Source organism: Sphaeramia orbicularis, chromosome 4 (genome assembly GCF_902148855.1).
Source record: "Sphaeramia orbicularis chromosome 4, fSphaOr1.1, whole genome shotgun sequence".
NCBI classification, from domain to species: domain Eukaryota; kingdom Metazoa; phylum Chordata; class Actinopteri; order Kurtiformes; family Apogonidae; genus Sphaeramia; species Sphaeramia orbicularis.
Genome location: NC_043960.1, coordinates 41,508,271 through 41,522,358, shown reverse-complemented (window position 1 = coordinate 41,522,358; position 14,088 = coordinate 41,508,271). Strand labels below are relative to the sequence as shown.

General features: G+C 35.5%; 1 protein-coding gene across 1 annotated transcript in view; it reads left to right on the top strand.

Annotated features, from left to right (window-relative positions):
• The window catches only part of fsd1 (fibronectin type III and SPRY domain containing 1), a 32,682-nt gene that overhangs the window by 16,957 nt on the left and 1,637 nt on the right, over positions 1–14,088 (top strand). The window contains exons 4-14 of the mRNA XM_030132313.1: positions 2,347–2,442; positions 2,539–2,670; positions 5,483–5,584; positions 5,895–5,917; positions 6,365–6,486; positions 10,280–10,489; positions 10,566–10,664; positions 10,778–10,925; positions 12,019–12,101; positions 12,211–12,462; positions 13,937–14,025. Of these exons, the coding sequence (XP_029988173.1) occupies positions 2,347–2,442; positions 2,539–2,670; positions 5,483–5,584; positions 5,895–5,917; positions 6,365–6,486; positions 10,280–10,489; positions 10,566–10,664; positions 10,778–10,925; positions 12,019–12,101; positions 12,211–12,462; positions 13,937–14,025 (1,356 nt within the window). The remainder of the gene's footprint in view (positions 1–2,346; positions 2,443–2,538; positions 2,671–5,482; positions 5,585–5,894; positions 5,918–6,364; positions 6,487–10,279; positions 10,490–10,565; positions 10,665–10,777; positions 10,926–12,018; positions 12,102–12,210; positions 12,463–13,936; positions 14,026–14,088) is intronic.

Below are 14,088 nucleotides of genomic sequence, written 5' to 3'. Positions count from 1 at the left end.
TGCCCAAACTTTTGGCCACATCTGTATGTCCTTGAAGTCATCTTTCACTCTATTATCATTTACTCGAATACCTTCCTAACCAACACCACTTCCATTGACGACAGTTCAATAGTGACATAAATGCTTTTTCCTACAGAATTCATCTGTGTAAACTGAAATAAACCTGAAGTATTTAACTGTATCTATCCTGGTCATCACACTCTTAATATTCCATCTTTGTATCCAGAATGTTCAGCTGCTAAAACATTTATTAAAACACATGAGACATGGTTGTAAAAATGTGGTTTATCCCTTTAAGGTTCAGTCTCTAAGTGTCGATCACTCAAAGATCTATGACTCACTAAACTGCCTAAACAGGGTGGAAATTATAGGACTAATCATAACAGGGTGGAGCAGTGATATTTTTGTATCCGTTAGTTGTATTTATTTTAGAATGCTTTCTTGTAGTGATGCTTTGGTTTAACTGAAATGAGCCTGTATGTTCTCCTAAGAGTAAAACATGTCTCTATTATGATGTAACATTTTTTCCAGGTAATTTTCAGGTTCAGTTGTTATTGGAAAACAGGAACAATCCAAGTGTTTCTTTGAACACTTGGACATGGACATGGCATTAGATAATGTGATTATCCTACTGTTTGGTTGAAGCTCTTCATCCTTTTGTTAATGAGACAAGAAGGTGAAGATCATGTGACATTTTCACTTTAAAAGGATCATATTTGGGTCAGTATCCCTATGAAAAAAAATGACATTCTGGGGTTTTATTATGAATAGACAAACACTTACACATTTATCAGTACAATTTTAAATCTCTTGAAATGTGATTTTATTATTTTATACAGTTTTCTTTGAGGGAATGTACTTGATTTGTGCATGTTCCTCACACTGCCCTTCTAACTTTAGTGAGATATATAAGAGTTTAAATTAAAAAAATAAAAAAAAACTTTGTAAATGTTGTCATTATACTCAACAATTTCTTAAAAATTATTTTGGTAAATTATTTTTTTATTTTTATAAAATTTTACATTCTACATGTGTTCTTAAAATTGCTGTCCACCCTGTCACTTTGGGGGAATCGCCCCTTTAATAATCTGGTTGATGACATCGCTGATGTGTCTTCATCAGAGGTGGAAACATAGTCTACGAGAGCATTTAGTGTTTACATTTACATTTTAACATTTTCATCATTTTGTGTTTGTGTTTAGATGTGGTCAAGTTTAGCATGTCCACCCTGTCACCACTAAATATCACTTAATATAAAACTTTTCAGAAATTCAACATATATTTGTCGAACATTAACCAGTCCTCTTGAAAGATGACCTACTTTGGAAACTCAAGTTCCAACATGTGGTCATTAAATGATAACGTGGTAACACTTTATAATAAGTACACACCATGAAGCATTAGTTAAGCATTAACAAATACTGAATTCATCATTTATAAAGCATATTTCTGACATGAATGCTCATTAATATATGTTTTAAAAGCACACTTATAAAGGTTTTACTCATCATTAATAAGCTCATCTACACTGTGCTTAATGATTGTATTTTCATACTTTATAAATTATGGATTCAGCATTTAAAAATGTATTATTGCATCACTTACAAACCAGTTATGATGTGCATTTATGCTTACAAATACACTATTCAGACATGTACTAATGGTTAGTGAATATGTTAGTGGGTATTATATACTAAATCACATATTTATTTTCTAATAGATGTCCTATAAACAGTTATTAATACAGGAATTCATTATTTCAGGTAGTTATAAAGCACTTACTACTCATTAATTAAGTATATGGTGTGAGCTCATCTAAAGTGTGCACTATCTATGCCATATAAAGCATTTAAAAAAGAGATTTAAAGGTTGGCAATGCCTAAAGACTCACAAAAGTCTGTGATTCTAACAAAGGACAGACACAGCACATGGGATTATCAAACAAACTGCATGATTGAATGATGAGTAAAACATTTATAACTGTGCTTATAAACAATATACTAATGAGTATTCATGTCAGAAATATGCTTTATAAATAATGAATTCAGTATTTGTTAATGCTTAACTAATGCTTCATAGTGTGTGTACTTATTATAAAGTGTTACCGATAACTTTAGCCAAAACTGTCCACCCTGTCACTTACTTACAGGGTGGATATATTTGTTTTATATTTTGTGGTCTGCTTGTACTTTGTCTTGTTGCATAAAATGTATTAAAAATGTGGGAGCTTGACCAACATGCATTTCTAACAGAATACAGTCGACTTAACACATTGAAAATCTCAAGGGTTTTTTGGACATTTTTGAAGTCTGAAAGGCATCTTATAGTGATTTGTGTTTTCATCAGGATTCTCTGCGTAAAATCACCCACACGCTGGCAGTGAAGAATGAGGAGATCTCCAACTTCATCTGCACTCTCAAACAGAACCTGGACAACTTGGAGGTAAACGAACACATACCTGAGCGAAAATATAGGAAACCCATTGTGTTTACTTTAGTTTTTTGTTGTGTTTTTAATGCATTTCAACTGTGATACCAGGCAAACTCCAACCGAGTCCAAGACGACCTGGAGTCTGAGTTCACCTCCCTGCACTCAGTCCTGGACGAGATGAAAGAAAACATGGTGACGCGTATCAAACAGGAGAGAGCCAGTCGTACATATGAGCTGCAGGTAAGGGAAGGGAAAGACACCTGTAAAGTTGTTTTCTGCTGTTTAGCAGTATCAGGCTTCTATGACATGGGTTGTTTTGTTAAGGTTTCATACTCGCTGCTACATGTTATTGCACCGTGACTCTGGAGAAATGAATCAGTCATTGTAGTTTTGTTTGCATTTAAATGAAAAAAAAAACCCATCGACCTTTAAGTGTCTGACTGTAAAAAAAAAAAAAAAAAAAGGGGTATTTTCCCAGCTGTAACTCACTAAACAGCTTTAATCTAAAAAAAAAAACAAAAAAAAAACGTCAATGTCATTAGCTCTGGTTTTGGCTTTAATGAACTCAAACCAAACGCAAGATGATATTACACACAAAACAAATGAAGAGATGGAATAAAGTATGAGTAAAGTTCATTCATTTACGTTGTATAAGTGACAGGAGCTGGAATTAAAAAATAAAAAAGTGCAATAACACTCTGCATGTTTAAAAATGACTGAAAAAAATGCATTTTAATCTAAAAGAGCTGCAGTGTAAGGCAATACATACAAGATTATCTGTAGACATATATTAATATTAATTTTATGTTAACATGAGCTGGGTTTCATAAGTGGAGTTGTTGACTTTAAGAGGAAATTGCTCATAAAGATTGCATCTAAACCTATTTTTTTTGTTAGTTTAATTTTCAGTTTGACATTTATTAAAGGGTTCTATGTTGTATTAATATTCCAAACTCTCAAAAGCAGGGAAGTCATGTACACAAGCACACCAAAACTACCAAAACCACCAAAGACTTAGCTCTATGTACACTGAAAAAAACTGGGGGTGTTATTTACTGAGGAAAACTTAGGAAAGTATTTGCACTTAGAATTGTAAGTAAATTCTACAAGGGCGATCATCAAGTAAACTTTACTTGCGGATATACGTTTATTTTACTAGCAAACCTCAGGTCATTTACTGATGATTATTAATATGGTCACTGAATTTTACTTTCTCCTTCTTTGTAAGTTTTACTTCGACTCTGACTGCTTCAAACTGAAAAATGCTAATGCACCTAAAGCTAATGGTTTTTCAAGGTATTTTTTTAATAATGTGATGTTTTGGTAGAGCAAAGTTACAGGACTGCGGACATTGGTCGTACTTCTTGGATCCCATTACACCACATGCTTTAAAAAGGCAGTGGTATTTACTTTCATTACTCTACACATTTAAAAAACAGCATAGACTTTATGACAGCAGCACAGAGCGTTCAGTCATGGTGTCAAACTGAAATATTCCTTCCACTCAGTTAACTCAGCTACTGTCCCCTATAGGCAGAACATGCCTTTAACGAATATTTACAACTTGCAAGGTAGCGCACCGTCACATGACTCAGTGACACTGTAAACTACGTGAGTCACATGGCTCGGCACAAACTGCCCCCATTACATGATCAGTGTGGCTCGCTACAATACTTTTTACTTTTTACAGAACTTTTATTAATGGACAATATATAAGTAACATTTACAATACATTTAACATACTTTTTCTGCAGTTTAAAGTGCCTATTAAAACTTACTTGGTATTTCTAAGTTCATATGTCATGACTATAACCTTTGAATAATATGTGAAAATACATAATACAACTTACTCTTCCCACACAGTTTATTTATTATATGAATGACACATTTAGTTTTACTTGAATAATTCTAGTTCTCACTGATACTTACAATTAGAAAATAAAAATTTGGACAGTTAACCTAATAAATATTACTACACCAAAAAATCTTTTTTTCAGAGTGTCCACAGACTGTATCATTCACTCATCATCAAAATTTCTTCATCACACAAAATCTCATACCTGTATATTTTGAATCCGTCAAAATAACACTGTTGTATAATCTTCACGTGCTTTATCAGCTGATAGTTTACATTATAGCTCTGTTCATTTAGCTCTGGTTTTAGACAGAAAACAGATGTAGAAAAACCACAAATCATCTCTGTTTTCTGTACAGTTTGTTTTGTCAGGAGCTGCACTAAAGTTCTGTTTGGAATCGTCCAAACAAGGTCAGAACTGTCACAGTTTAGTCTGAACTGTAGATCCATGAACACATAGATACCCTGGCCCCCTGGTGTGAATAGATTCAGTTTATATCTCTACAGTCCAGTCCATTGGTGTCTTTGTGGCCCCTTCTTTTGAATTTTACCTCGTTTATATCCTATATTACTGTATATATTGATTATATGTGGTATATATTTCTTCTATCTGTAGTATAGAGGTGGCTTTTTTTATATATTTTAGTATTTGTTTGTAGTTTTGTATATTGTCAGTATTTTTCATTATCATTTTGTGTGCCTATTCTATTCTATTCTATTCTATTCTGTAACTTCACAACTCTGTATTCTAATGATCATTTTACAACATTTTTAACATTTTTGATTAATTAGCTACTTATTACTTTCACATTCAGTTTAATTTTTTTCCAGTTTCCAATAAGGTCAAAAATAGTTAATTTCCTTGTCAAACCCTTTAAAATTCAATATTAATCAACATCTAATGTAGTAATTTTGAAGTGAAGGTATTATCTTAATACTCCTGTGTTTTCACCACGTGCATCAGGTGAAATAAAGTATTATTTTCCTATGATTAAATGCCATATTGATAGTTTGTATGTTATCTGTGTCTAACTCAAAGACTGTGCAGCCTCAGGACCAATCCATGACCCTCAAATGATTCAGCCTGCTCCATAGTTTCTGCACCGAGCACAATAGTGTGATTATATTGAAGATGAACGTGTGAGAATTATCAGAAGGTCTGGGTTTCACTCTTCGCTGATGTTTCGTCTCTCTCAGAGTCAGCTGAGCGCCTGTTCCAAAGCCCTGGAGAGTTCAGAGGAGCTGCTGGAGCTGGCCAATCAGACGCTGTGCTCCTCACAGACAGACGGCTTCACTCAGGTAACCCACCCCCACCTGATGACCACCTGTAAATAAAGCACCTGCACTGTGTTCCCCCCCGCTCCCTCTTTCATAACTGATTTTGTTTTTGGGTAAATTGGTTGATTTGTAATTTCTGGTGTCCATAAATATAATTTAATCTGCCCTTGTTGTGATGTCTTACTCACCAGCAAAGTTAATTTAACACAACCACCAGCCACTTTTTTGTTCTAAGTGTTAAATTAAAAACATGATGGGCTACAACTCAGTTCTCTCTTCGCTCCGTATCTCTTTTCTCCTTTTCCTTTCCCTCTCTGCTTCTCCTCTCCAGGCGGCCAAAGACATTAAGGATAGGTATAGTACTCAGCCATCCATTGCTTCCTTTTGTCATAGCTTCCTGTAACCAAAGAGCCATCTCATAACGTAGCACGCATGCATTGAAACATGTAGTCACATGTCACGCCTTCCTTAGACAATAAGCACTATGGAAAACGTTCATTGTCCTCGTGTTTCCCGCTGTCTTCTCCAGTCTGTACCATCCTGTGTCTGCCCCTCCCTGGATGAATGCTGATCCCTCCTCTCTCTAGCTCTGCTTCTTAAATGTCGATGAGGGTGATAAGTTCAGTAGTAGTGACACACATCTAGTTAGCAGCCTTTTCTTAGTGATCAGTGTTAGAATCAGCTGTTTTTTTGTTTGTTTGTTTGTTTGTTTGTCTCTCCGTGGGATTCAGTGAAATAATGGACCGTGCTTGTTTCCACCCTGTGTGTTTGTGTGTTTCTGTGGTTCTCTTTTGTTCACAGTGTGACAATGGCTCCGGCCTTTCGCCTCTCCCTGAAGGCTAAAGCCAGTGATAACATGAGTCACCTGATGGTGGATTTCAGCCAGGAGAAGGAGATGTTGCAGGGCCTCAAGTTTCTCCCAGGTCTGTTCCACTTTTCAAACAAAAGGAGACAGAAACCAGAGATTTCCTCTCTGTCTGTTGGTTGTAGTAAATGTGATAAAATTGTCTTTTTTCTTTTATTCTTAAGACACAGTCTGAACCTTTGTTTCTGACCATCTACCAGACTTACTATTGTTTTGAAATTCTGTCAGTTTTAATTTTTAGTTCTTCAAATGATTTTTTTCAGTTACGTTTTTGTCCACACAGGATTGACTAGTTTTTGTATAGTCTTTAGTTTGTTCTATTACTTGTTTGTTAGATATTTTGAGTTAGGATTAAATAATGACATCAGATATGGCTGAATCACTGATTAAAAGTCTATAAAACAGGGAAAACAAATATCACTTCATTTCTATTCAGGCTCTTCTATGAAACTGGTTCCTAAAAACAGGACAGAGGGGCTAAAAATTCAAACAAGATGTAGACTAATGTTATGAAGCAAGTTTGGAAGCACTTTGGGTCTATTTTAAAAATAGATTTTTACCGAGACAAAAAAACTATTTTTCAGATAAAACACATTTTTAGATTAGTCTTATATTGGTTTTAAACAAAAATCGGCATCTAACACAGTAAAAAGGACATGAAAATTATGTGCCATTTTTTTAAAAATATCTTTTTATCTTCTCACAGGTACATTTTGGGAATTGAAGTAATTATGCAAGGCAGAGTGTTTCACAAAAATGGCCGCTGTTGCAAAATCACTTGCGATTTAGTTGTGTTTAACTGGGCAGGTTCCGTGTGAAATGCCAGTGGACACAATGGATTACACTTGAAACCTGGAATGAGACTGACGATTCATGAAACACCCATATCTATAGCAGTTTATAAAATCATTTCAAGTGATGTTTTCCAGATCAAATATACTGACACCTAGGTAGCTTTTCATGTCCTAATTTTGGTCCTATTTTTGGCCCCAAAATTTTATTAAAAATTCATTAATTTTGGGATGGCTTAGAGCAAGAGTATAAATTTTTTTTTGCATTTATCTGAGTTCATCTTTAGGTACATTCTGTGGGGAAATATCTCTAGATTTCTCATTTATTAGTGGGCCTAAAACAGCTGGCAAAGTGCCAGATACCAAAATAAGCCAGTTTCATAGAAGCAGCTTCTTCTTTTTGATATTTTTTTTTTACATTGTAGTTTTTCTTTACATTTGGAGGTTTTGGAAACTGTTTTGTGCATTTCATCTAAGATGAATATCTTTTCACTGCCACTTTCAGTTTTATTCTTAGTTTTCTTTAATTATAATAACTCAGTTGTATACTCAATCACAGAGTCAAAAAAGACAGGGCAGGTTTTGTGCTTATTGTTTTGCATCTCAAACAATGAGTCAACTGACTAGAAATGATTAAAATGAGGTTTCTCACAGTGATAGCACAAAGCTGCACAGCTGCATGAGGGGTTTGTTAACCTCTTTAGTGCACGGTTTGGTTTTACAGCCTACATGTTTAATGTAGGGCACCAGTTTACAAAAGAGTTTCTGATCTACCCAGAAGATAGCACCAAAGACAAGACATGAGAATGACGCTCGTGGGTATCGAGAATTAGGAGGCAGCCACAGCCCACTGTAAAACATAAAACTATGACAAGTGTTTTTAGGGACAGTCCTTATCTAACACGTTTACCAAGTGGTTGGGCATAGCATAGATAAGTGGTTGGGTTAAGGTATGTTTATCTAACACGTTTACCAAGTGGTTGGGCATAGCATAGATAAGTGGTTGGGTTAAGGTATGTTTCATATTGAATGAAACATCCGTCACATTTGTTTTGGTCTTTCAACCTGAAGGTGACACCTTCTGATTTCTTATTGGATGCACAGTTATACAAGCAGGGATGAAAATCTACTACTAATATTAGTATAGTTCTTGGATAAATTAAAACTATTCAAATTTTTACATTGTGTATTTCCTTTTTTTTACTTAAGAAGTACCGTTTCTACAAGCACATCAGAATTTTGTTGCGTATGCTCTGTGTATACAATGACAATGAAAGGACTCTTGAATCTTCAAATTACCTGTTAATAAGTAACGTGTCACTTTGGGAACAACAACTTTAGCATCTGAGTTTAGCCACATTTATGAATTTTTTTGAATACCTATAGCAAATATTGGTTGTTACGAGATCACAAGGCATGGACCCAAATGCATGAGACAGAGACGGATGGGACTTAATTTGAGTATTTATTTACTCAAAATGAGGAACAAAAAGATCTTCACATATGTGGAATCACAAACTAACTAAAAGATCTTCACAAATGTTGAATCAAAAAACTAACAAAAAGGTCTACACATACGTGGAATCCCAAACTAACAAAAAGATCTTCACAAATGTGGAATCAAAAACTAGCAAAAAGGTCTTCACCAACGTGGAATCAAAAAACTTACAATAAGAACTTTACAATGCAGCACAGCGGCGCAGGAGAAGGTCGAGGGAGATCTTGGCATGACATGAAAGACGCACTGACAACAGATACGAGGAGAGAAGGGTATATAAAGGGAGTGAGGTAGTGAGCCCTAGGTGCAGATAATCAAGGGAATCAGGGAGGACGCAGACAGACACAGTGCACACAAGCGAACAAAACCCCTCACCAAAATAAAACAGGAAGTGAACAAAACCAACTAACATAAAATGCTAACACCGCTGAGGGCGGTGCGTCACAGATGTCTTCTCAATTCAAATCAGTTCAATTCAATTTTATTTGTAGAGCAATATATCACAACAAGGTTGCCTCACGGGGCTTTACAGAATTCTCAAACTGAATGTTATATGTGATCACATTAACTTTGTCATTTAATCCCTGCTTTTACTTTTACATCATGTGTTTAATAAAGCAGTTAACAGCACTGTTAAAAAACACACCTGATCAGGTCCCTCCAGTGGCTTATGTGGATCCACAAAGAACCCTAGAGAATGAAGATAAACATTTACAAAGTACCAAGTAGTAGTTGAAGCAAAAATAACACAGTTTTGGATGTAGACTCACAAGGTGTTTGGAAAATGCTGTTGCGTTCTGTCTAAATAGGCAGTTGTTTGCAACACATCAATCACAGATGTTTAGATCTAACCTCTTGGTCCCGTTTACCTAGACTGGTTTGGAATTATTTTTTGCATCAGCATCAATGTCACTGCAGAAAAAACTCCTGTTTATCCCATAAAGACCCAAATATACACTGTCGCCCGTATTGATCTAAACTGTTGATCCATTAATCCTATCAATCCATGTCAATAATTGTTGTAAAATACAGTTTTTCATCTTTTCATGGTCATCAGATATGACCCATTTGGACGTTCAGAGGCTGTGTAGTAACCGTGGAAACACCTTCATCTTCTACAACATTGATTCACCAGTAAAACCCATGGAGTTGGATCAATGACAGTGGATGGACACACTGGGTTTATGTTCAGTTAATGACAGATTGGACTGAAAAAGTCACTATTTCTTCAGTTTTTTTCTGTTTTGATACAATAACCTTTGACTTTACTCTGAGCTTTTATGAACATTTACAGGACAGTCTATTACACAGAGGAAAATACACAATATCCACAGGAAAAAAATGCAAAATTCACAGGATAATATTATAATAAATGGTGATAAATAACTTAGGAAAGGTTAAATATAGAGAAAAAATCATTTAGTAACTGCCACATAAGTCACACCTGGTCCTTATGGGTTATTAAATGTTCATTCATCTGTGTAGTAAAATAACATACAAAGTAAAATTGAATATGAATGCCTCTTAAATCTGAAAATCCACCCATTTTCTCCTGAATCCAGTTCCCGCCACTCCAGAGATCCAGGTGTCCGAATGCCAGGTGTGTGATAACACAGTGACTGTAGTGTGGACTTTACCAGAGCCTGACAGCAAGATAGACCATTACATACTGGAACACAGACGCACAAACCATGAGGGCCCACCTCGCATTAGAGAGGACTACCCATGGATGGTGGTGGAGGGGATCCGAGTGTTGGAATACACAATCACAGGTACGAGCAAGACTGTGAAGAGATGTTTGGCATTTGGTGTCAGAAAAATACTAAAGGGGTGTGTTTTTCTTACCAGGTCTGCGCTTTGACACACGCTACATGACGTTCAGAGTGAAGGCGTGTAACAAAGCAGTGGCAGGAGAGTTCTCTGAGCCGGTGACACTGGAAACTCACGGTGAGGGAATGCTACACGTCCAATCACAGAGGACACATATCTGTTAAGTGTGTTTAAATGAAAGTGTCATGGACTGATTTATTAAACGTCAACGACTCTTTTCACATCCGCAGCCTTCACCTTCAAACTGGATTCCTCTTCATCCCACCAGAACCTGAAGGTGGAGGACCTGAGTGTGGAGTGGGACAGCAGCGGAGGGAAGATACAGGACATCCGCAAGGACAAGAACCGAACAAACTCTCCCATGCACTCGCCAGCCAGGTACGAATTACAGATGGAGCTATGGATTAATCTATCCATGATTTTGGATTCAATTTGATGAAAAAATTATTTGAATATATATAGATATGATTAGACTAGGAAGGTTATTATTGTTATTAATTATATAAGGAGAAGGGGTGGGAGTTTATAAGTTCTACTTCTTCTCACTCCTTTTTGAATATGTATTATATGTCTTATGTTGAAGTGTTTTGTTTATTTATTTTCTTCTGTTTGACATTCATGTTCAAAATAAATACATCAATCAATCAATCATGTAAAAAATATAGAAAAAATGTGAAACAGACATGCCTGAAAATGACAAATGACTTGTCCTTTATTCCAGAACCAGCTGAAACAACAAACACAAAAAGTATAAAAGTAAAAGGATATATAAAAATGTCTATATAGAAATAACAACAACCTTATATAAGTGTGAATAAAAATACCTATCTATCTATCTATCTATCTATCTATCTATCTATCTATCTATCTATCTATCTATCTATCTATCTATCTATCTATCTATCTATCTATCTATCTATCTATCTATCTATCTATCTATCTATCTATCTATCTATCTATCTATCTATCTATCTATCTCAAATTTATATACAGCTTACTAACTTACTAACATTTTAAAATGTAACTAACATACAACTTTAAAAAAAAAAAATGAAGCCAAATATTTTTAATGTTTTTGTGAAGCTTCAAAGTTTAAAGTAGCAAGTAATGGTTCCAGTGTAGAAAAGTGAGCATATACAGACATTTTCTGCCTTTTTGTCCTCGTCTTTTCTAAGTTGCCCTCCATGTTGTTTGTTTATCCTGGTGTCACGTGCACCACAATAAGCATCCGTGTGAAACAGAACAGAGGACCCAATGTTTAGCATCAGCTAAATTAAAGAAACAGAGCTTCGATTTAGGAAAATTATAATTGAATCATTTTTTTAAGTGATTCAAGTGAGTGTGTTTTGCTTGAAAAGTAACTGAAGCGATTAATTGATTATCGAAATAGTCGCTGATTCTAATTGTTTCAATCAACTAACATTCATACATAAAATGAGATCTTTGAGTCTCTCTGCCTGTCTGTTACCAGGTCCGCCCTGATGTCGCCGAAGAGAGCACCAACAACCCGGCCCGGCAGAGACAGGTTTACTGCAGAGTCCTACACTGTTCTGGGTAAGAGCGCCTGCTATTAACAGAAAACTGATGGATTCTACATGTCCAGATGTGAAACAGCAGACACACAGTGTACCACAGCGTACTCATATGTATCACGATTCCCCAGCTGACACTATGATCGATGCGGGCCAGCAGTACTGGGAGGTGCGGTTCGACAAAGAGAGCAAGGCCTTTGCTGTGGGCGTGGCCTTGCGGAGCCTCGGGAAATTTGACCAGTTGGGGAAAACCGGAGCGTCCTGGTGCATCCACCTGAACAACTGGCTGCAGCAGAGCCTCACAGCCAAACACAACAACAAGGCTCGCACACTGGACTGCGCCATCCCAAGCAGTATAGGAGTCTACTGTAACTATGAGGAGGGTGAGACTGACAACGAATCACGCTGAAATTAGTACATGGACGTATGACTGGAGTTTTATAACATAACGTAACATAATATAACATAAAATAATGTAACATAATATAACATAAAATAATGTAACATAATATAACATAACATAAAATAACAAAACATAATATAACATAACATAATATGACATGACATAACATAATATGATATAACATAATATAAAATAACATAATATAACATAATGTAGGATAGCATAATATAACATAACATGGCATATCATAATGTAACATGACGTAACATAATATAACATGACATAACATAATATAACATAACGTAGCATAGCATAATAAAACATAACATAACATATAGCATAATATAACATAAAATAACATAACATAACGACATAACATAATGTAACATAACGTAACATAACATAAAATGACATAATATAACATGACATAACATAATATAACATGACATAACATAATGTAACATAACGTAACATAACATGACATAACATAATATAACATGACATAACAGAACAGAACGTAACATAATGTAATATAACATAAAGATATAATATAATTGATTCCACTGTGGGTAAATTCAAGTATCTTGTGCAGGGTGCCAATAAAGTGTGCATGCAGAAAGGGAACGATAGTAATAATATATGAAGATGATAAAGATAAAAATATAGATATTAATATAAAATAGCACTAAAAATATCTACACATTTACAGATATTCACAGACTAGTGAAGAAAAACATACAGCTAAGGTATCCAATTTTTGTTTTTGTGTTTGTAAACATCATATCCTAATTTCAGAAACCTGGATTGACCCTTTTCCTGGTTTTGAAACCGTCAGTCATGTAGATATGTTATGAAGGAAAACAGGACACTGTTGCATGTTTTCATGTTAAACATCAAAACCAAAGAGGTGGCCAGGAGGTTCATTTAAGGTAACGCTAACAGGAATGTCAGATTAAATTGCCAGTTTGTGTTGTAAACATCACATGTGATACCAGTATTTCTCATGTAGCTCTACATCTTTTTGTTTTTAAAATGGAAGAACAACAACCTCAGCTGCAGCTTCACTCTGAAATGGACAAGTGTTGACAAAGACACACGCCTTTTAATGAAAGGGTCTTTTTTTCAGGATTTAGGCGTTTCAATATCATAGCTTGACTCTCCTCATGCAAATATTCTACCAAAGCAAGTTCTTCCAGTAGATGGTGCCATATTTCCTGTACTCCAAAAGTGTTTAATGAAGGGTGGGAAGAGAGTAGTACTCTGTTTTTCATGTAAACAGCATAACCTGAATAAAACCAAAACCAGGATGAACCTCATATCCATGATACTGGGCACAATGAATGAACACAATGACTTTATAACCAATTTAGACAAAGGAAAGAATAGAGAAAGACATATAAGCTTCATAGTTTGTATTTAACTTAATGTACATCTGTGTGATTTCCTTTCCCCAGGTGTGTTGTCTTTCTATAACGCCAAAACAAAGCAGCTGATGCACACCTTTAAAACCAAGTTCCAGCAGCCGGTTATACCCGCTTTCATGGTAAGAAATGTACCTGGTAGTATTCTCCGAGCACACCAGCCAACCTGTCAGTGTTTAAACTGC